This window comes from Ciona robusta, chromosome 6, assembly GCF_009617815.1.
Source record: "Ciona robusta chromosome 6, ASM961781v2".
Classification (NCBI taxonomy): Eukaryota; Metazoa; Chordata; class Ascidiacea; order Phlebobranchia; family Cionidae; genus Ciona; species Ciona robusta.
In genome coordinates, this window is record NC_143240.1 from 983014 (window position 1) to 1003154 (window position 20141).

Sequence of the window (20141 nt, forward strand, 5' to 3'; positions counted from 1 at the left end):
ATAGCCAGCGACGAATTTTGAACCTATTACCTTTGGGTTAGAGGCAGGTGCGCTAATCACTTTGCCACGGCGCTTTTATGATTTACAAAAAAATCATCCCATAGTTTCGAAACCTGTTACGGTCACACAACTTGTAAACCAGGATGAAGGTTAATATTCACCAACTAAAAGCGCTGTAGTGTTTCATTTAAGTGGGCATTTAGTTAATCGAACGATTTTCACATTGCTTTTCTTCTTCTTATTATTATTATTGCAAAAAAATGTTTGCTTGAAAGTACTTATATGATCATTTCCTTTAACTGTCCGGTATGTGTTTATTATTGTTGCTTACACGTTGCCGATATGTTGTATGTTTAGTCGTTTGAATAAACATTCATCAAGACACATTCTGTTGTGAGATAGGAATTAATGTTCATCAATCAGAAGTATGTTTCCTGGTACCAACATTTTAAAAATATCGAAACTGAATCAAGTGACATAAAACAACAAACGAAAGATGTGAATCACATCGGTTAGATCCTATAAATACAGGAATTTTTAAGATATACATACACACTTAGTATTGAAGTCAACCATAAGGAACATTGAAACCATACATCCAGAATCAGTATGACAAAGATTTCTCCAGTTTTCTTGATGGTCGTCGCATCTCTGCACCTTAATATTGCGTGTTGCAATCCAACGTCGCGGTTTGAATGCTGGTTCTGCAAAAACGAACAGTCGGACGAAGATTGTACAGAATATGGGATGCCAACGATTTGCAGCTGGAACCAGGTTAGTAAAATGATTTTTGTGGAGTGCGGGAAGATGGGACACCTTTTCATTTGTTGGTCCCATTTGATATAGTAAACAAAGAACATTTAAAGAATTATAAAACCGTATCCTCGCGACTCGCATAGACCGTTGTTAATTGTTTAAAACACGATCAGGATGTTTGGATATTATGCGCTAAACGTACCCCCACCCTACTATCTTAAGTTTTGAATTTTAAATATCTTATGTGCTTTTGATCATTGGTCATAGAGAAAGTAAAAAGGTTTTTCCTTTTCGAAAGTTTCAGTGTCGTAAATGGGCAATAGCATAGTTAAGAATCTATTTGTGAATTTATGCACAAGTAGAATAGAAAAAACTTTGTCGTCTTTTTGACCGTTTTTTCTTCTACAGGTTTGTTACACCGAGTCGCGGGTAGAGAACGAAATGTACTTGATCACGAGGGGCTGTAAAGAAGTAGACGCATGCGAAGCTTTACACATGCAGAACCGAACGCAATGTCACCCAGAAATCAAGTAAATTGTCATTTTTTACATTTAATTATTCTTCGTATAATACAACACGTAAAAAAATCATCCAAAAATAATTACCCATAAAATAACATACTTGGTAACTCATAAGCTGGCACGAGGTGTATGAAGCAAAACACTCATGTTATAACGGTTGTCATTTTCCGGTCACGCGAGGATAAAGCAAGTTACGTTCGTTATACATTCAGATAATACGCTATTTGCTTTAACGTCGCTATTATTATACAGCCCCAGTGTGTGTCGAACATGCTGCGATAAAGACGGATGCAACTACCATTTAGACGCTGGAGAGGGAGTTTTGAATACAAGTAATATATCACCAACACAAGCGACCGGTGTGGGCAATGACCAATTTTTTGGTGGACGAATTCTACCCGGTGGGGTTCCACCCCCAGTGTCTACAGAAATAGCGTCACCAAATTGCAGTAAGTAAAACGAATGAATTTTTGCCAGCGGCTCGGAATAAGTTAGGTCACATTTACAGTGTAAAGCGGGTTTTTCAATTTTTGGTAAAACACCAACTTTAACCGGAAATTTCAAATTTAACGGGAATAATACTCCCATAAGGCCTTTTGTCCGATAAAGTTGTTATATAGTAGGGTGGGAGAAGATGTGACACCTTTTTATTCTTTTTTTTTGTCGTCCCATTTGGTAGTAAACAATTACAGAGCATTCAAAGAATTATAAAACCGATATCCTTACGACTGCCATAGACTGTTGTTAATTGTTTAAAACACGATCAGGATATTTAGGCATTATATGTGCGGCTGTGCCTTACATCGGTAATATGAAAAACTCTGGGCTATTTTACAATACGTGTGAGTTGTAACACATTCTGTGTTATTGCAGGTCACTATATCAAGCCAGGGCCCACTCCCCCGAACCTGCTCCCCGAAGAGCAATGCCGAATAAACGTCCCAGCAATGTGTGTTAGCAGTGGAAGTCTTGTGTTCGTGTTGCCAAAACTACCGGCACCGTTTCGAGATGAAGGATTAAAGTATAGCAGGTTCGGTGCTTATATATCTTATTTAGTAGTAAACAAAGAACATTTAAAGAATTATAACAACGAATTCTCACAACTCCCATAGACCGTTGTTAATTGTTTAAAACACGATCAGAATATTAGGATATTATGTGCGCTATAAATGTGTCACGTCTTTTCCCGCCCTACTATATCTTGCTAGAAAGACGTTATACTTATAGCCTTTTTTCTTTTAAAATATTTCTAAATCTTCGCTGCCGTGATCGAAGCGACAAATAAAGTTATTATTATATTAATTGTTATTATTAATATTATTATCGTAATTTCGGCAGAGCACGACAGGCGGAACGAGGACTATGCCCAAGAAATCCTCGTCTCGAAACAAAGGCAGTTTACGAAGAAGATGATAGTTTTGTTCTCCTGACCATTGTCAATTATCGCTATTCCAACGCCTTACCAGTTGCTCAACAATTTGATCATCTTGTCGGAGGAGAAAATGTCCGGGAGTTCGTTAAGAAAGCGCGATCTGGTGAACCATAATGAAAACGACCCTGTTAATCCCAAACGAGAGTTTACATTAGAAAGATTATTTTAATATTTTATTATTATTAACCGGCGACTTGTTTTCTATTATTCGGAAATTTTGCTAAAATACAGTAGGGTGGGGGAAGATGGGAAACCTTTTCATTCTATTTTCTCGTTCCATTTGGTAGTACACAAGAACATTCGAAGAATTATAAAACCGTATCCTCACGACTTCCATAAACCGTTGTTTATTGTTTAAAACATGATCAGGATATTTGAATATTAGGTGCTAAAGGTGTCCCATCTTACCCCACAGTACTATACATTTTTGAAGGAGTGTGTGTTAGATAAATATTTAGTGCTGCAATCGAGACTTTTACTGGTTTTCAAAAGATAATGTTATAAACCAATTCAAAATCTTCTTTATTGTTCCATTTAAATGCGTTAACTAACGGAGCTTTCGTGTATTTGCGTTTTGTCTGCGGTTGGTTTTCATAGACCGTGGGCCTTTTAATGTGATCTGGTAAGACAGGACACTTTCCGCATTGTTAAGGTAGGTATTTCTGCGTGCGAGCTTATGAGTGCGTTTTTTCCGCGCATGTGTAATTTAGCACTTAGTGTTTACTGTTTAGTCGATGTGGTCGTAAGGGTGTAAGCATGGGTATACGCAGTGTAGTTAACCAAGAATTTGGGATGGGCGATTCAAAATGTGGAATCATGAAATTCCATGGCAACAAACGCGTATAACGTCTGCGTTTAAAGTGTTTTAATAGCCAGTTAAACTGTAACACTCAATCGGGTTCTTGTAGAAGACCAGGAAAGCATATCGTCAATTTTTGCAGAAGTCAAAAATGAACGCTTAAGGTAGACCCGCTTCAATTTTTTTTCTCAGTGAACCCCCTAATGGTGAAATTACAATCGCAAGTCTTGCTCAAAGCTTTGGCGGATAAAAGCCTTGAGCAAATGATCACTTATGTGATTATAGATAGTAGATCGCACGTTCGTTTAGTTGATAAAGCTATGCAAAGTGTCCAGTAAGCGAAAAGCATCCAACTGATGTCTCACCCTTATTTACTTAATAAATTTAATAATGGGCAAAACTTTATATATGTTTCAAGCAGTAACTAAAGATTCCAGGAAGCATTTTTATTTCACACAAAACAAATTACTGACATTCTGGTACATTAGCTGGATGGTCGCAAACTTTGATTATCGGATTAAATACAGTCCCCGGTTGGCAGTGAATCATGTTCAACTCTCCGTTGGAACACTAAAGAACAAAAGTATTTTACCCATCTTGAATTTTAAAACTGTCTTGAAGCATCTAAGCACTTTTTAATTAGTATTTTAAACTCTCTACATACCTGATAAAAATCATCGCAATCGTCAATTTTCTTGAAAGGTTCTCCTGAGTAGGGCACCCCGTTGTCGTCAATACAACCAATTTCAGGAGGTTTAATAAAGAGATTTATAACTGCAACATTGGAGGACTCAGCTGTGTTACCTACATCATCTGTTGTCCTGACAGCAAATCCAATTCTGCATTGTATAATTCCAATTATCGAATAAGTACTCTACACACTAAACTAGTACAGTTTTTTTAGATTGGTGATGACTTAATCAGAAACATTGCCAAAAAAAAGAATGAAAAATGATATACCGAATGACAGAGTCTTAAAACAAGCAAATGTATGACAAAATAAGTAGTAACAAAAAAACATTCCAATACAACAGTTCTTACACCAAGGTTTCTTCATCTGCTGGTATGTTGGGCAGAAACACAGTGAATGTTTGGGCATTCCCTGCAACACCCGGTTTCATTAAGTTTCCAGAGGTTAACATGCTTTGGTAAATTGGATGACAGTTTTCGAATGATGTCGTGAGCAAATCAAAGTTGTCAAATCTATAACGTAACTCATACTGTGAAGCTGCAAAAATGAAAATAAGAATATGTAAAGTCAATGCAAAGTAGAGAAAATTGAATGTTAACAAATTTTAAATGTTATGATTTAAATTGCCAATTATACACTGAGAACAATAAAGTAAATGGGAGAAACTTTTATTATTTTTATTTTCTGTCAACATTTGTACAAACAACTTTCTGCACATTTTAAAGGTCTGTAGATAAAAATGCAAACTGCAAGTTTTATATAAACTAACTGTACTACCTGTGCCCACATCATTGTCATCCCCAGGTGCAGTGAATGAAATGATTATTCCTTGCAGGCCGTCCAATGGATCCTTTTGTACAGCGCTCAAATCTAGTACTCTTGCAGGTGCGTATACATCATTATAAGTTGTGATGATTGGTCTATAATTGGCATTAGTTTAATTGTTATGTATTAATAGGTATGACAGAATTTACCCCGTGTAGGTAAATCCACCAGCATCTGAAATTCTTGAGAACTCGATAAGTGAAGGGGCTGGTATAACTTGGACTTTACCTCCATTTGGATTCAACACAACTACATCTGAAAAGTATGTATCTTGTTTATTTTTATCTGGTCTGAAACGTGGTAACTGGGTGTTAGAGTGGTAACTTCTCTGAAAAATGCTAGAATACAGTATTTATGCATAAATAGTACATACCATTTGAGTCAATGTAGCCAGAGTTATAGGCTGCTGTTGAACGTACAGAAGATGCAACTACAGCTGGGTTATTAGCTGAACCAGTGACACTAACCTTGTTAAAATAATAAATGATTTGTTACTTTGTTTGTTGCTAGCTTTTAAGACAACATACTGTAACTGAGTATTGTCCATTTCCAACAAAACTTGAGAAATACCTAGAGTACACTCCATCAGATTTTCTTGCATCTGGTGCTGTTTTGGTTTTAAAAAAATAAATTATGCCATATTTATCTTTAAATGTTTAGGCAGTTACCTGAACCAGAGTCAGTCAAGTCCAGAGTGACTACGGTTCCATCAGGACAGCTTATAAGGGCTTCTACCTTAGCACCCAGAACTGCATTGTAACCTTGACTAACCTATGATAATGAACAGCATTTTTAGAAGCTCAGCAGCAAACATATTTCCAGATGTACCTTACTGTATATAATGACACTGTCACCAGCTTCAAATGACCTTTTTGACAAACTGGATTCCACCACAATAGGAGGTACATTACTTTGTAGAGCCTTTGTGGTAACTTTCACATTCACATACTGATAATGGTTTGATGTGGTGATACTGTATTCCCATTTACCCTAATAATATAAAACTGCATAAAATAAAATAAAACACATGTTTAACCAAGCTTGAAGGATAATAATGTATTAACCCACTTATGTAGTTAATTTACTTTAGAAAACTACACTTACCTGTGCTACATCTGGTATCTGAAAAACAACAGTCCTTTTCTGGTTGTTTACACCGACTCCTTCATTGAAACAGCCATCTGTTGGGTGGGAGCAATATTCTTTACCATTTGGATCTGTCACTTTTATGACTGGTTCTCCTCCAACCCAGGACTCAGACCATTGAAATTCAAAGATTGTATCTTTGCCAACACTGCCATCGAGTACCACAGACTCAACTCTAAGGTCATTAATTGACATTTTGTGTAGTGCTTCACTAACCTAAAGTTGTGACAAGAATAGACTCAAAACTGTAGCATGCCTTAATAAATAAAGTTAGCAATAAGCAAAATGTATTACATACTGCACACTGTTTTATTTACCAGCAGAATGTTTTGCGATTGGTCCCCATCGACACTTTCCGAGTAAGACTGAAACATTTCTTTGACCAGGGAAAAGTCATTAACATTGATGATAAAATCTCCATCTGTTTCTTTAGCTAGTAATTCCAAATCACTGTTCAAATAGTCCCCAAATGTAAGAGTGCTCAAGATGATGCCCTAGAACAGAAAACAATGTTTTTGTTGTCAATTAGTTAAAAAATGCCCATCTGATAAAAAATCAATTTCAAAAAATAAAACATATGATTTAAATAAATCTTACATTGGAAGTAACTTCATCATGTACATCACTTATGTAAGGTGCATATGATTCTGTACCATCAGTTAAAACAACAATGTGACTGCCGACAGTTGAGCCACTGTTTTGTAGAATCTAAATTTAAAAAAAAATGAAGGAAAATAGCGTCAAAATTCTCAATTGTCGTGGATAAGGTTCTCAGTTTCAAAGGAAAGTAAATTACTTACAGATACAGCAGTGCTTATTCCAATTCCAATGCTTCCAAGACCATGAATGCCATCTGGAATGACAGCAAGCAATTGTTCTCTATCTGACATAGAATTTATTTTAACCAAGTCATGTAACACATCAGCTTGTGTGTAAAACTGCACCATCGCCACTTCACTACCATCGGATATATATTGTGATAGAATGTCATGTAAAACTGTCTGCATGTCTTGAAATTTTTTCTGTAATAAAATCCAAGAAAGATTTTTAAACAATGCTTTGACAATTTGTTTAAGCTTTGATTTATTTTGAAAACTGCAAAACAACCTATGTAGACAAAAGCATGTAACATCCTATTACATGCAAAAAAACTGGTGAGACTTTTATATTAGATATATTAGAAAAAATAACAACAAGTGTCAAACATAATAAAAATGGGGGGTCAAATTGAGTGCATGAAAAAAGTAATGAAAATAGATAGTAATCAGCATACCCCGTTCATTGTGCCAGATATATCAAGCACCAAAACAAATCTGTTTTCTTTTGGCTGTACAAACTTAAAGTTTGGAACAGTGGAGACAATGCTAGGGTTGGGCAGGTTGGCTTCATTCGCAAAATCATTGGAAGACATAATCACATCCCACATACTACGTTGATTGCATAATCGATTGTGTTCATTGGGAGCTTCTCTGTTATGTAGGTTGATAGGGTCTGATGGGTCATCATGGCAGAATGTATAAGCCTAAACGTTGTACAAAAATAGCTAAAATATCCTGCTTAGGTTTACCTTGTTTTAAGTCAAACAATCAAATAAATCTATTTTTAAGTCCTACAACATAAAAATATTGCCCCCAAATTTTGTATCAATATTTTGTAAATGGACATGAGTAGTATCAAACAGATCATAGGTGTTATAACTCTGAGACAGCATTCCTTTATTTGTATAGGTACATTAGTCTTTGTTATTTTAATTATGTTACTGTGGAATCACATGAATTCTTACTTGATCCATGTATTGATGTGACATCAGTGAAGTAGAAAGAGCTGGATCTTGTTCTTTATAAGGTATAAAAGTGCAGTTAGATGTTGGCACCCAGTTAGTGTATTGGTTTGACTGACATGGTTTCATTTCACCAGTGGTCCAGTTTATTGCAATGTTTTCTCCTTTCAAAGCTACTGGACACCTGTAAAACTACTGTTGGAAAAGCCTTGAAAGTCCAAACAATTACTGTAACTAAAGAGACAATATAAAGTTAGTAAATATGCTTCATTGTGTTTATCTTTGCTTGTCCAAAACATAACCAGTATCACAAGGTGAAATAGTAGACAGTTTAGAAGAATTGTTTACCGAAAAATTAATCAGAGTTTAAATAGAAGAATTTAACTATAGCACATTTCATCATTTAGATTTACACTCCGGACTGTACATTTTGAGATTCAATGTTTTGCAGTTTTTTTTGAAAAATATTTATTTAGTTTTGGTGGAATCTGGAATTCACTCACCTGGTTGCTTCTAATTTCCCATTTTTGTCATAATAGAACCCATCATACCCTTCAGTAGCACTCTCATCATAAACACCCCATCTTAAATGAGCCCACTCGTGTACTATAGCTTTTCCTATGAGTTTGTTATGCAAACAGTTAGCATATTTTTCAATTATCTTTAATTTATCAAGACCTACCCTTTGGTCCGTAGTTTTCCACTACATCACTGTTTAAAAGATAGTTTGGTGTTAGATGCATATACTTTCCAGGTTCCCCACATTGACCAAACTGAAGTGTGTATGGCATATCTCCATATTGCACATTTTCATTTGCGATGATAACATCTGCCTAAAATGGTACTTCATTTCAGTAAATTAAATTAGAGGAGAAGCTTGTGATACAAAATATTAATTTATACTCACACCACTGTATGTAAGATTCCTTGATGCTGGATAGGTTCCACTCCAGGTTTTAGGAACGATCACTGTAATTTCACCAAAGTATGTGCGTTGTTTTGTTGCTTGCCATAAAACTTCTGAAGCCTCTGTCCAAATGCTCTGTATATTTATTTATAAATGGTAATTGATCTTCGCTACAGTAATCAAATAAAATTGTTATTAATATTTCGTTATTGTTATTACAAAAAAAAATAAAGAAGATACAAATAAAGGTATTATTATTAATATAAAAGTTATTATATCAGTTCTAATACCATTCAAACCACTTCCAGTCAATTAGTTCAACTAAGAAGTGGTATGTTAAAATGTTGTTGATTTAGCAGGACAAGCTAAAAACTGTTTACATGGTAATATATTTTTTGTAAAGTAATCCAGCAAATAAATTAGCAATTGTAAACACAATTTTGTCAAAGAGGAACATACAAAAATAAAGAAATATTTTATTGATTTTAGTGCAAACAAATGAATTATAATGAATCCTGGTTCAGGGTTTTAAGTTAACAGCTTAAGTGAACCATATGATTTTTTACAAACTTACCTGTATGTTATTTAGAAGATCTAAGTTTTCTTCAATCTCTGGATTGATTCCAATTACAATATTTATGTATTTGTTCTCAACAAGATTGATGTTACTACATGATACCAAATGCACAAATATTAGCAGCCGAAGTACAAACTGACTGATGGTATACTTCATTTCTTTTGTTGTTAAAATGTTCTTTATGCTTGTGAGCTCAGCTTAAATAGAGATCTCTACACCTGAAGATGGAGGTGTGGGAATACAGCATCTTGCTTTTTAGTGGTTGTGGTAAAATGTTGTTCAGAAAGGTTCCAGATGTGCTTGTTTTGACAGTGTGAATTTTGTATGTTTGTGTCAGCACAATTTTATATTTATTACAGTTTCATAACAACTGTTTAAATGTTTTCGACATGTAGGACGTTTGCTCACAAGTTTATCACCATTTTAATCATAATGCAAATTTGTATTGAGGTTCAAGATCAAGTTTAAAATAGCCTAGGAACCATACATGCTGTTGTTTTGACTTCATTATGCAAATATTGTTAAGTTAATTTATTAGTTTTGTGGTTCTTTGTTATTCGTACAAAAATGATTGTTATCAAGTCAAAATTGATAACAATTAACGTGAGAACTTGATGGCCTGTTAAGTTGCCTTAAGTGTGTATTTAAAAAACCAACAACACGTTTTCCAATTCTCATATGTTTATCACCTTGTTTTTTTTAATATAATATAAAATGTTTTCATATGGTGATTGACTATTAAATAGAACCTTTGTGAGATAGGCATATTATTTTGATATTTATATGCAGGTATGTTTTTATTTCATTTTAAGTTTTGTTTTTTTACTTTTGCAGAAAAATATTTTCAATGTCAAGGTCAAGGTTAAATTTAAAAAAAGCATGGGAACATTATAAGCTGTGGCATTGTTTTAGGTGTGGTTTGCAAAAGCCTTTCAAAACAACAACTGGCACAATTCTCATCAATTATTACACTAGCTTGGTTTCTGATATAAAATGGTTTTAATCAGTCAGTACCCATTAAAGAGAATACTATTGTGGAGAATAGATATATTGCTGTATCACAGAGTAGTGTTTCAAATCACTTATTATAGTATGTTGCTTCAGCGCTGGTATATACAGTTTGCTATCACAATACTGTGGTACTCACTGCAAGCATTTGCAGTTCATGGTTAGTTGACTCTATAGTAATATTTATTTTAACTAATAAATTAAATGAGTATTAAATTGACTTAAGTTTACATAGTTGTAATTGTTAAGTTGATGATGTTTTGATTTTCTTACACAGTTTTCAAAGTATGGTAACTTAATGTCACAAAATTAAATTATAATTAGATAAACATTTTTACAGATGAGCAAAACAGTCGTACTGTGGAAGTCAATTCATTTGGGGAGGCATCAGTAACTGTTCATTTCTCATTAGAATTTAATAATCCACCAACTGTGTCGGCATGGGCAAGAGGGAATCCCCAGTGCACTGAAAAGTAAGTGATTATTTTTAACACTTTGTTAATAGATAAATAACCTTTATGTGAAATGTAAAAATATGAGATGTTGCGTTTAATATTAATGCAAGAATGGTTTACAACAATAACGAGATTTACAAAAACGAAAAGTAACGGTAAAACAATAGTTGTTAAAACACTCCTATTGATTAAATGAAAGATTGTTTTGGATAAAATGCATGACCGTTGCACCCTACAGACAATACAATGTAAATTAGGTAAACAACATTTAATTAAACATATCAAAGTTTTAATTGAAAGTAAAGTGTGCGTAAGAACACAACCACTACAATAAGGGGATAATTTTCTAGATATTATATTGAACAACCTTGCTTTACAATGTGGATATTTATATTTAATTTTATTTAACACAGATATGCTGTTACGATTCAAACTATCACAAAATCTCAATTTACTGTCAACATCAAATGCGATGGAAGTTCTTGCAATTGCGGCGATAGACTTGTTCACTTGTACTGGAGTGCAACTGAATTCATTGACCCTGTCTCTAGTTAGTTTGTAGCAACAAAACACATTTACATTTATGTGATACCTAAATTAATATCAATTAATAGATCAGTTTCAATTTTTCTTTTTACGTTTATTTTGGTAATACAAGATTTCAAATTGATTGAAATAGTTTGTTTTTAACTTACTAAGCAGCTAGTCAGTGCTAATGGGACATTACCCATTCCTATGATTTATAATCAATATTTTACATATTTTAACTTTGTGGGTTATAATATATTTCTTATTGCATATCATGTGTGTGACAAAAAAATGCATGATTGCGACCTACAAATATCTGTTTGAATATTATTTTGTTTGAATTTTAATTCAGATAAGATTTACTTTAAAACTGAATCAAGTTAAGTATAAAATATACACAATACAGAGTTATTGGGTGATGGCCGAAGGTATTCAGCTGTTGACATCCCTACACCAGAATGGATCACCACGCCATCTATTGTTGGTGTTGACAAAGTATTTGATGTGTTGGGTAGGGAAGTACATCTCTCTGTTGTGCATGACTTACTGGCTGTTCAGAGCAAAGGGTAAAACTTAAATATTATGAAACATATTACTTGGTAAATGGGTTCATAGATTACAATTGCAGTTGTGGTTTTAACTTTTAACTAATATAAATCTCTGCTTATAATGGGTCTAGAGTCTGCTTATTATGGGTCTAGAATAGTAATAAATGTGGTACTAACTTTAGTAAAAAATCCTGACAATAATCCTATTTTACCTATTCGAATCTTCGAAAACGGCAAGTAATTTTTTTTATAAATTTCAGCAAATTCCCTTTTATACAAACTGAAGGAAACAGTGTTGATATCATTCTGAATGTACAGGCAGACACTGTATATGTTGATCAACCAGTTGCAGAGTTCCCTGGATTAAGTCAAATTAATATTAAAGCAAGAAGATTTGTATCAAACAATGCTGAGCTAAAACTAATGGTACCAAACCACATTTTATTATAAGTTTTAAATTTTGTACTGTTCCCTACACTTTTGTTTTGTTGCAATGACTGCTAAATTTCCCTTAAGAGCAATACTGGATTCTGTGCATGATGCTATTAGTATTGTGCACCTATCCTGTGTGCGTGGCCTTAGATCTAAAGTTTATTGCCTCAACCCTATGGCCACTAACAGGTTGTACTATTTGCAAAAAAAGACAAAAAGAACTTTCAACAAAATACACATTGTAACTTGTATGCAAACACAAGGTTTTAAAATAAGTTACCAGTGTAACAGAATGTTTTTTTCTCCGCTATACAAGAATAATGAGTCACCCATTTACTTGCACCACAAGAAGCATAGTAGAAGCATTAAATTTTAAACCCATTTTTAAATGGTAAACCCTCAAACCTCTGTCCCATGGCTCTTCTTGTGTCTAACAGGTTAGTGTTTTCTTATATGCTTAACAAATGTAGGCTCCGACTGTATGCCATCAAATCAATAATGATGTTTGCTACAACCCTACAAAAGCTGATGTTAGTTACCCAGGAAGCAATGGTAAACCAGGTGTACAGAGTGCAGCAGTTAATCTGATTGCTCAACAAATTGTCGGGAACCTAGAACTTACTGTTCAGGTGTTTTTTTTGTTTGTTTAAGCCTTTACTTAGTATGTGATGTTTAATGCCTAACTGGTATTGCAACATTAGAAATAGATTTCGGTTAATTTATATAAATTTCCAATGTAGAAAGCTGTTCGCTCCCTTTTTTAAAAGTGTGCAACAAATTTTTGTGATATTTGTATTGATATTTATTGATGTTTAAAGGGTTCAAATGGAAGCCAACCAGAGGCAGGGGGTGATGGTAGACCTGGAGATGACCAGACCAGTGTACCACCCAAACTTTCCAAAGGTGAATGCTGTGATGGTCACTGCTATATGTGGACTGATCAAGATAAACATTGCAAAGGTAAAATATTGGATTTGATTTATTGGGTTTACTTTTAGAGGATCTAAAATGGCTGGTTTATTCAATTAAAGAGTTGACGTTATTTATGATGCGGAGAATTCCTAATATTAATTTAAATTTTATGCTGCTAACTTTAAGGAAAGAAGGGATACGGCGGGGAAAGTGGCAACGATGGTCGTGAAGCTGGTAATTCATATTCTGGTGGAGCAGCTGAATCTGTGTCAATCTATGCTGAAACTTTGTCAGGCTCTATAAACCTTGAACATATACCTGGATATGGGGGACACCCTGCCTCTCCTGGATTTGCCGGAAAGGGGGGGTATGAGCTAATATTACTGTGTGGGAGAAAAGTATATTAAATGCCAAACTTGATAGTAGAAACTGTTGGCTACAAATAGTTTAACTGGTACCTTTGTTTACTTATCGCTTCGAGCAATGCTTCATTACTTGAATAATGATTTATAAATTCTGATTCAACCTTCATTTTTTTAAAACATGTTTTGCTTTTTTATATAGATCTGGAGGGATAGGAGGGTGTGGGTTTCGATGCCATGATGGTTGGTGGTGTGAGGGGTGGCGTTGCTGGCATCATTGTAATGATGACTCTGATTGTGGCAATCGTGGTAATACTGGATCAACTGGTAGCCCAGGCAAAGATGGTTTTGAGAAAGGAATCCCAGCTACAGTATGTTTGATAATTCGGAAAATTTGATTAGCAATATCAAGCTGCTAATATTTTGGTTTATGTTTAATAGTAATTGTGTTGTGTTGTTTATGTCAAACAAGCTTAGCTAGAACATCAATCATGACCAATTTTATTAGATATGATGTGGTCCAAATTGTTTGGTTTTTAGTTAAGTTAAAAAGTGTGTTTTGTTCTGGTTTTTGTTTCTGTAAAACAATTTCTGAAGCAATTTATAAAAACTTTTTTGTTAGGGAGAAATGGGGAGTATTGCTTCATCTCATTTAAGAACTATCGGTTCTGTTAAACCTTGGTTTGAGTTAGAAGCTGATTTATTAGGAGTGATTAGAAGATATGGGGAGACACTATATCAGAGGAATGATCTTGACCAAACTTCTGCAATTTTTCAATTTCTTTTGTCAGTATCAGATGAAAATTCATTGTTTCACAAAGAAGTAAGTACCACAGATGCAAGGTATAGCAACTTAAGATACCACCATATCAAAAACTAGTAAAATGTGTCTTTTTAATGCAATTTATAAATATATGTTGATGCATTTCAGATTGAAGTTCGAACACAATGGATAAAGGCTGGCTTCGACTACTACGGTCATACTGAAACTTACGCGCCAGACAAAGCGTTTAACTATTGGAATCTTAAAACTAATAAACTTCTTGCGGCAGGAGATAAAGTGGAAGACGTTTTTAACAGTGTTTCGGATCAAGTAAGATTTTATTTACGTTTTGAATGAATGAATGTAACTTTAAGGAGTTACATTCATTCATTCATACTTTATCCTCACTTGGCTGGAAAACGATAGTCTTTTTCACACGGGTTTACCACCTCGTGCCAGCTTACGAGTTACCATGTATGTTACTTTAGGGTAATTATTTTTTGAAGGGGATTTTTTAATTTTTTTATGTATGGCTGATAATTTGGACAACCATTAGTGACCACTGAGTTGGAGCAATGGCCGTTGTGTCTTGCTCAAGGACACATACGCCCACAATGGTAGCAGTTTTACAATTAAAAACCTTTGGGTGTTGAAAATTTAACAGTGCCTATATCCTACTATTCTGTGATTTCCAATTATGTTTTTACTACTCCTTCTATTATCAGTTTAAGTTTAAACAAACCGGTTCTTTTTGTGTATTTAACAACTATATATTTTTGTTGCTTTAACAGATTTCAAACATAGTCTTTGTGTGTGAAACAATTCAGCAAGTAGTTTCCGCCACAGTCCTGCAAAATACTGATGATCTGGAAGAAAACTACGCAGAGTTGTCCAAAACAAAACATAAATTAGTAAATGTTTTAAGTCAAGTAGATGAGTCAATGCAGTTTGAAATGTTTCGAATCACTGACCTAGTACCTCGTGCGATTATACAGGTAAATTGAGTCTGGTGCAGTGGCTCGCCGTTCGTATTATAACCATAGAATATTGGATTTAATGCTAGATACAAATGATGGAATATACAATACACTGCAATCTGTGGGTTGTCTAAATTGTTACCCATACATGAACCCCATCCTTTCCATATTTATATTTGATCGATCACAAGCATTACAAATCATACAATACACCTGTGGTATAATAACTGTTGTTACCCGGCCACACACAGACAAAAAAAGTTCCATTTATTCATTTAAATACATGATGTTCTCTGATACAGTAAGAAACCCTGTTTTACTGAAGTATTTTAATAAGGCTTTAAAACCAAATAAATGAATATAAAAATAATATTATTGAATGCCATATGGGTCTATATTACCATATGAAGTTTAATACAAGTAAAACATAGATTTCGTTTAGATGTAATTTTTCTGTTTTAGACCAAGGAAGCATTAAAAGATACATTTACACATCTCATCAGAGGTCTTATTGGTGTTACCAAGAATATTGTAACTGGTTCAACAGTCGGTGTAATTCAAAGCTCATTGTCGGTAATTCATTTTATATTTTGGTAAAACATAAAGTAAAGATTATTAAATTCAAATATTTACCGTAAATATGCTCGTAGCAATGGTTAGTTTAACTGGATAGTTGAGTCTGTTTAATTATATCCTATAGACTTTATGAGTAGCTTCATTTTTCTTTAAATAACTCAGTAAAAATATATACATTGTATTCTATATTCTGGTGCCCTGAAAAGATTAATAATATTGCGAATTTACACAAATTTACACTGATTTAACATAGGATATATATAGTTTTTGTTTAAAATTTAGTTTTCAGAGTATACACTTTACATACACATAAAAATAGACAAATTAAATGCTGATTTAAATTTTTTCTTTACATTGTGCAACACTTCAAGCTTAAATGATATTACGCATCAAAACAATTTATGCAGCTCATACACACAATTTCAAGTATGCCAGATTGTGATGCAACTGACCTTGAAGCTGCTGGTGAAACCTTGGGTGAAAGGTAATCATGCTTCATTATTTATTGTGTAAGCCGTGGCACAGTTGGTTAGCGCGCCTGTCTCTAACCCAGAGGTTATGGACTCAAGGTTCCTCACTGCTACCATTGTAGGCGTATGTGATGCCCCGCACAGTTACATTCGTCCCAAACCAGAGTTGGTAAAAATACCTTTACAGTTTTAAACTAGACATATTTCCTTGCCTGATAATGTTGTTTTTGTTATCTTAGGATCGATTTTGGATATGCCTATCAAGGCCTAGATCCTGAAGATATGGATTTTTCATCTATTAAAATGGATGCGGTGTTATATATCAAAGAGGACCTTTCTTATCGTAAAGATGCCCTTATTTCTCAGCTTGGATGTCTTATTGACTACTCCAAACCAGATCTGGTAAACAAGAATGTTATGCTTTTCATGGTATCTTGCCAAAACAATTTAAACATAGGTGCAAAAAACACATATTTTCAAGTTTAGAACTAAAACTAGTGATGTCAATTACTATTTATTTTAACTTCTAAAATGGTTTTAGATCTAAACTTAAACAAATGAAACCAGAGACAGTTATGTCATAAGCATCTTAACAAATCAAAAAGTTAATATTGGCTGATACATATAGTTTTATCATAACTTTGAACTAAATATTTAGTATTCTTTCGAAGGCAGGTAACTTAACTGAAGCAATTGATAACTACTACAATGATGGTCTGATTCGAGCAACTGTTATTGAATACCTGATGAATGTAGATATTCAACGGCAGGTGTGTTCATTTGTTTTATACCTTTATCCTAATTATTCTTAAATCTAATATTGGTAATTATAAACAAATTTAATATTTCGGCTGTTTGTGTCAAATAAGCTTAAAAAATCTTTTATTCAAATGTTATTGTTTTTCCAACTTGCAGGAAATTGAGGAATCTGTTACTCAAATGGAAGAAGTACAAATGCAAGTTGATACAATTGTAAATGGTGTTGAAAATAGTGCTTATGTCCAATCAAGGATGACATTGGCGGACGGTCTGTTTGGGTAAATTTGTTGAAATGTTATTCTTTTGATATTTATATCCAAATATATGGGTAACGGAATGGGTTCAGGGCTTGTCGCTGCTACCGTTGTGGGTGTATGTGTCCTTGGGCAAAACAATTAATGACAACTGTTTAAACTCAGTGGTAACTATTGAGTTGTCCAAACTATCAGCCATACAGAAAAACAAAAAATCTCGATAGTCACCCACTAAGTTAAATACGTGGTAACTCGTAAGCGGGCACGAGGTGTATGAAACAGAATACCTGTGTTATAGGACTGTCATTGCACCACCATGCGTGGATAAACAAGTAGCATACATTTATTTATTCATTTTCAGTTCATAATTAAGTGTGGTTAGAAATAAGCCAGTTATTATTTATTTTAAGATTTTACCAACAATTAGAAAATATCGTGATGCGATCTATGTACGAGCTATCGAAATCATTTGAATTTTCTTGTTTGTGGGAATTTGATGCTCTAAGCAGATATTCAAGCGTATTTGGTGATAAGGTTTGTATAGGCCTAGCTAATATATGCTTAAGGAAAGAACAGACCAATTGTTTGTTTATTGAAGTAACTGTATACATTGTAATACAATTTTATTTTCAAAAAAAAAAATTAGGCTTGTAATAAATTTTGGTTTTGATAAAATTTACCTTATTTTGATTGACAGGCCACAGTTTCAAGCACTGGTCAATTAGAAGGGATGCTTCAGATGTACCTTATTCGTAACCAATTACAAAACCAACAAGAGAAGTTTCTAGCTGAGGTTTCTTCCACACAAACGTTCACATATGCCAAAAGTTGGGAGTTTAACAATGTGAGTGGGTGTGTTAAAACAGTAGGCCTGTATTCGTAGTTCTTTTTACTTCTTACTTTATCCTCACAGGGTTGGTAAACAACAGCCGTTGTAACAAGGGTGTTCTGTTTCATAAACCTCGTGCTAGCTTACTAGTTCCCAAGTTTGTTACTTTTTGGGTGATTATTTTTCGAATATTTTTTGGGGGATTTTTTTATTTTATGTGTGTCTGACAACTTGGACAACCCATTAGTGACCACTGGGTTAGAGAAATTGCCATTAAGTGTCTTGCCCAAGGACACATAGGCCCACAATGGTAGCAGTGACTGGCCTCGGACCTATTTACCTCTAACCAACTGTGCTACGTTGACAAATTTACACATTGTTTCTTAGGTGATGCACCCTACTATATTTGACCAGCTGCAGACATCAGGAGTTGCAAATATTGCATTAAAACTGGATCCAAATGATGTTAATACCATCGGTTGCAGCCACTGCTACAACACTCGACTAAGATCCATTTATGTTGAACTTACAGGAGATGCACAACCTAACACTGTTCCCGATAAGTATGGTTACTGCCTAATTACATAACAGAAAATCAGTTTCTCACTCACTAACTAATGTATTGAAGCGGCAAATAAAAATATTATAATTTGCTTGAGAGTGTAATGTTAATGGTTTTGTTATTCAGTTCAAGATTCCGCAATGTTATGTTTGACTTGATTTTGTTGCAACATAGACATTTTAAATTAATTAATTGTTGCAGAATATATCTGAGAGTAGCTCACAAAGGAAATTCAAATTTCCTCATACCTGATGATAAAAATGGTGCAATTGTCAAGTTACTTCAACAAACACCTGAAAACATTTATGAAGGAACAGTATTATCGTTTGATCAGTCAAATTTGGTTTCATCCATCTCTGATAGTCATTTAACAGCAAAATTTTTACAAACTGTATGTATAACGATAATTTGTAATTTAGATGGTACCTTAATTAAATTTACCTTGATGTTATTTATAGAGTTTGTGTTCCGATACTACTGAATTCTTCGGTACAAATCCATGCAAAAGTCCATTTGCGGGTTATACGATTTATGTTCCGAGAGATGACATGGTTGATTGTTCTAGTGACCCTAATGATCATATTTTTGGAACAAACTGCAAGGATCTTGATTATTCAAAGTAAATCTAGTTTGTTTAATTGTGCTTTTAAGTTGATACATTTAATGATAATGCGTTTTAATAGATTCACAACAATTCGATTTTACGCACAAGTACAAGCATGGAGCGATTACCCTGACCAAACAAAGTTTGTACCACCAGTATGATTTGTAATCTGTGCCAACATAATTTCAAATAATCGATAAATAAAACGGAGTAATAACACATTGGTTGTTTACGTTGTTGTGCCAGAAAAAAATCGCTCACTTCACACCATTTCTTGATATTTATATATAATACAGAATTTATTTCTAATGCACGGTGAAACAGTTTGAACGAAAGTTAAGTTTTAAGACATCCAGGTAACATAAAAACTGTTGAAATTTAGGTGCTGCTAGTTGAAATTTAGGTGCCACCTTATTTGCTAACCCCTAACTACTAACCCCTATAACCACTAACCCCCTAACCATCCAGACATCAACACCTAACCACTAACACTTTCCACCAGTCTATTATGCTAGGTAACGGAAGATTCTTCACTAGTGCAGAAATTTAAACTAGACTGTTGTCTACTGTAGCATGGCGCATTATTCGCAACTTTTTGCGACTGAAAATAGTAGCATGGCGCATTATTCGCAACTTTTTGCGACTGAATATAAACGTATTAGAACTGA

General features: G+C 34.1%; 3 protein-coding genes and 1 long non-coding RNA gene across 4 annotated transcripts; 3 read left to right on the top strand and 1 right to left on the bottom strand.

Moving 5' to 3' along the window:
- The first annotated feature begins 529 nt into the window (after positions 1–529).
- LOC149734683 (uncharacterized) lies at positions 530–3230 on the top strand. Its single transcript, XM_089880121.1, has 5 exons — positions 530–774; positions 1165–1286; positions 1530–1726; positions 2151–2307; positions 2616–3230. The coding sequence occupies exons 1-5, from the start codon at positions 610–612 to the stop codon at positions 2821–2823; spliced, it is 849 nt and encodes a 282-aa protein (XP_089736247.1). The 5' UTR covers positions 530–609; the 3' UTR covers positions 2824–3230.
- Positions 3231–3939: 709 nt separating this feature from the next.
- LOC149734684 (calcium-activated chloride channel regulator 1-like) lies at positions 3940–10902 on the bottom strand. Its single transcript, XM_089880098.1, has 20 exons — positions 10802–10902; positions 9432–9652; positions 8858–8992; positions 8633–8783; positions 8454–8568; positions 7954–8134; positions 7444–7692; positions 6971–7192; positions 6768–6878; positions 6488–6664; positions 6129–6386; positions 5853–6014; positions 5693–5795; positions 5552–5631; positions 5398–5491; positions 5174–5279; positions 4977–5119; positions 4550–4736; positions 4173–4347; positions 3940–4078 (listed from the first exon to the last, which is right to left on the bottom strand). Exons 2-20 carry the CDS (start codon positions 9588–9590, stop codon positions 3974–3976), a joined length of 2913 nt encoding a protein of 970 aa, XP_089736224.1. The 5' UTR covers positions 9591–9652; positions 10802–10902; the 3' UTR covers positions 3940–3973.
- LOC149734685 (uncharacterized) lies at positions 5813–6757 on the top strand. Its single transcript, XR_016385205.1, has 2 exons — positions 5813–5926; positions 6115–6757. It is a non-coding gene; the product is annotated as an uncharacterized LOC149734685 (long non-coding RNA).
- Positions 10428–19693, top strand: LOC149734686 (uncharacterized). The gene is made up of 23 exons (XM_089880095.1): positions 10428–10602; positions 10783–10915; positions 11311–11447; positions 11832–11991; positions 12234–12399; positions 12876–13034; positions 13224–13365; positions 13504–13684; positions 13882–14050; positions 14302–14502; positions 14611–14772; positions 15234–15437; positions 15882–15992; positions 16403–16479; positions 16705–16867; positions 17137–17235; positions 17381–17502; positions 17889–18012; positions 18176–18322; positions 18695–18870; positions 19071–19260; positions 19328–19488; positions 19553–19693. The coding sequence occupies exons 1-23, from the start codon at positions 10428–10430 to the stop codon at positions 19632–19634; spliced, it is 3441 nt and encodes a 1146-aa protein (XP_089736221.1). The 3' UTR covers positions 19635–19693.
- The last annotated feature ends 448 nt before the right edge of the window (positions 19694–20141 follow it).

Excerpts from the sequence above, each read along its gene's own strand:
- LOC149734683 (XM_089880121.1), top strand. The coding sequence starts at position 610 with ATGACAAAGATTTCTCCAGTTTTCTTGATGGTCGTCGCATCTCTGCAC. Across the intron at positions 775-1,164 it reads CGATTTGCAGCTGGAACCAG|GTTTGTTACACCGAGTCGCG; the intron begins GTTAGTAAAATG and ends TTTCTTCTACAG. Across the intron at positions 2,308-2,615 it reads GAAGGATTAAAGTATAGCAG|AGCACGACAGGCGGAACGAG; the intron begins GTTCGGTGCTTA and ends TAATTTCGGCAG.
- LOC149734684 (XM_089880098.1), bottom strand. The coding sequence starts at position 9,590 with ATGAAGTATACCATCAGTCAGTTTGTACTTCGGCTGCTAATATTTGTG. Across the intron at positions 8,993-9,431 it reads ATCTTCTAAATAACATACAG|AGCATTTGGACAGAGGCTTC; the intron begins GTAAGTTTGTAA and ends ATAAATATACAG. Across the intron at positions 5,492-5,551 it reads ATGGACAATACTCAGTTACA|GTTAGTGTCACTGGTTCAGC; the intron begins GTATGTTGTCTT and ends TATTTTAACAAG.
- LOC149734686 (XM_089880095.1), top strand. The coding sequence starts at position 10,428 with ATGGTTTTAATCAGTCAGTACCCATTAAAGAGAATACTATTGTGGAGA. Across the intron at positions 13,035-13,223 it reads ACCTAGAACTTACTGTTCAG|GGTTCAAATGGAAGCCAACC; the intron begins GTGTTTTTTTTG and ends TGATGTTTAAAG. Across the intron at positions 15,993-16,402 it reads TAATTCAAAGCTCATTGTCG|CTCATACACACAATTTCAAG; the intron begins GTAATTCATTTT and ends CAATTTATGCAG.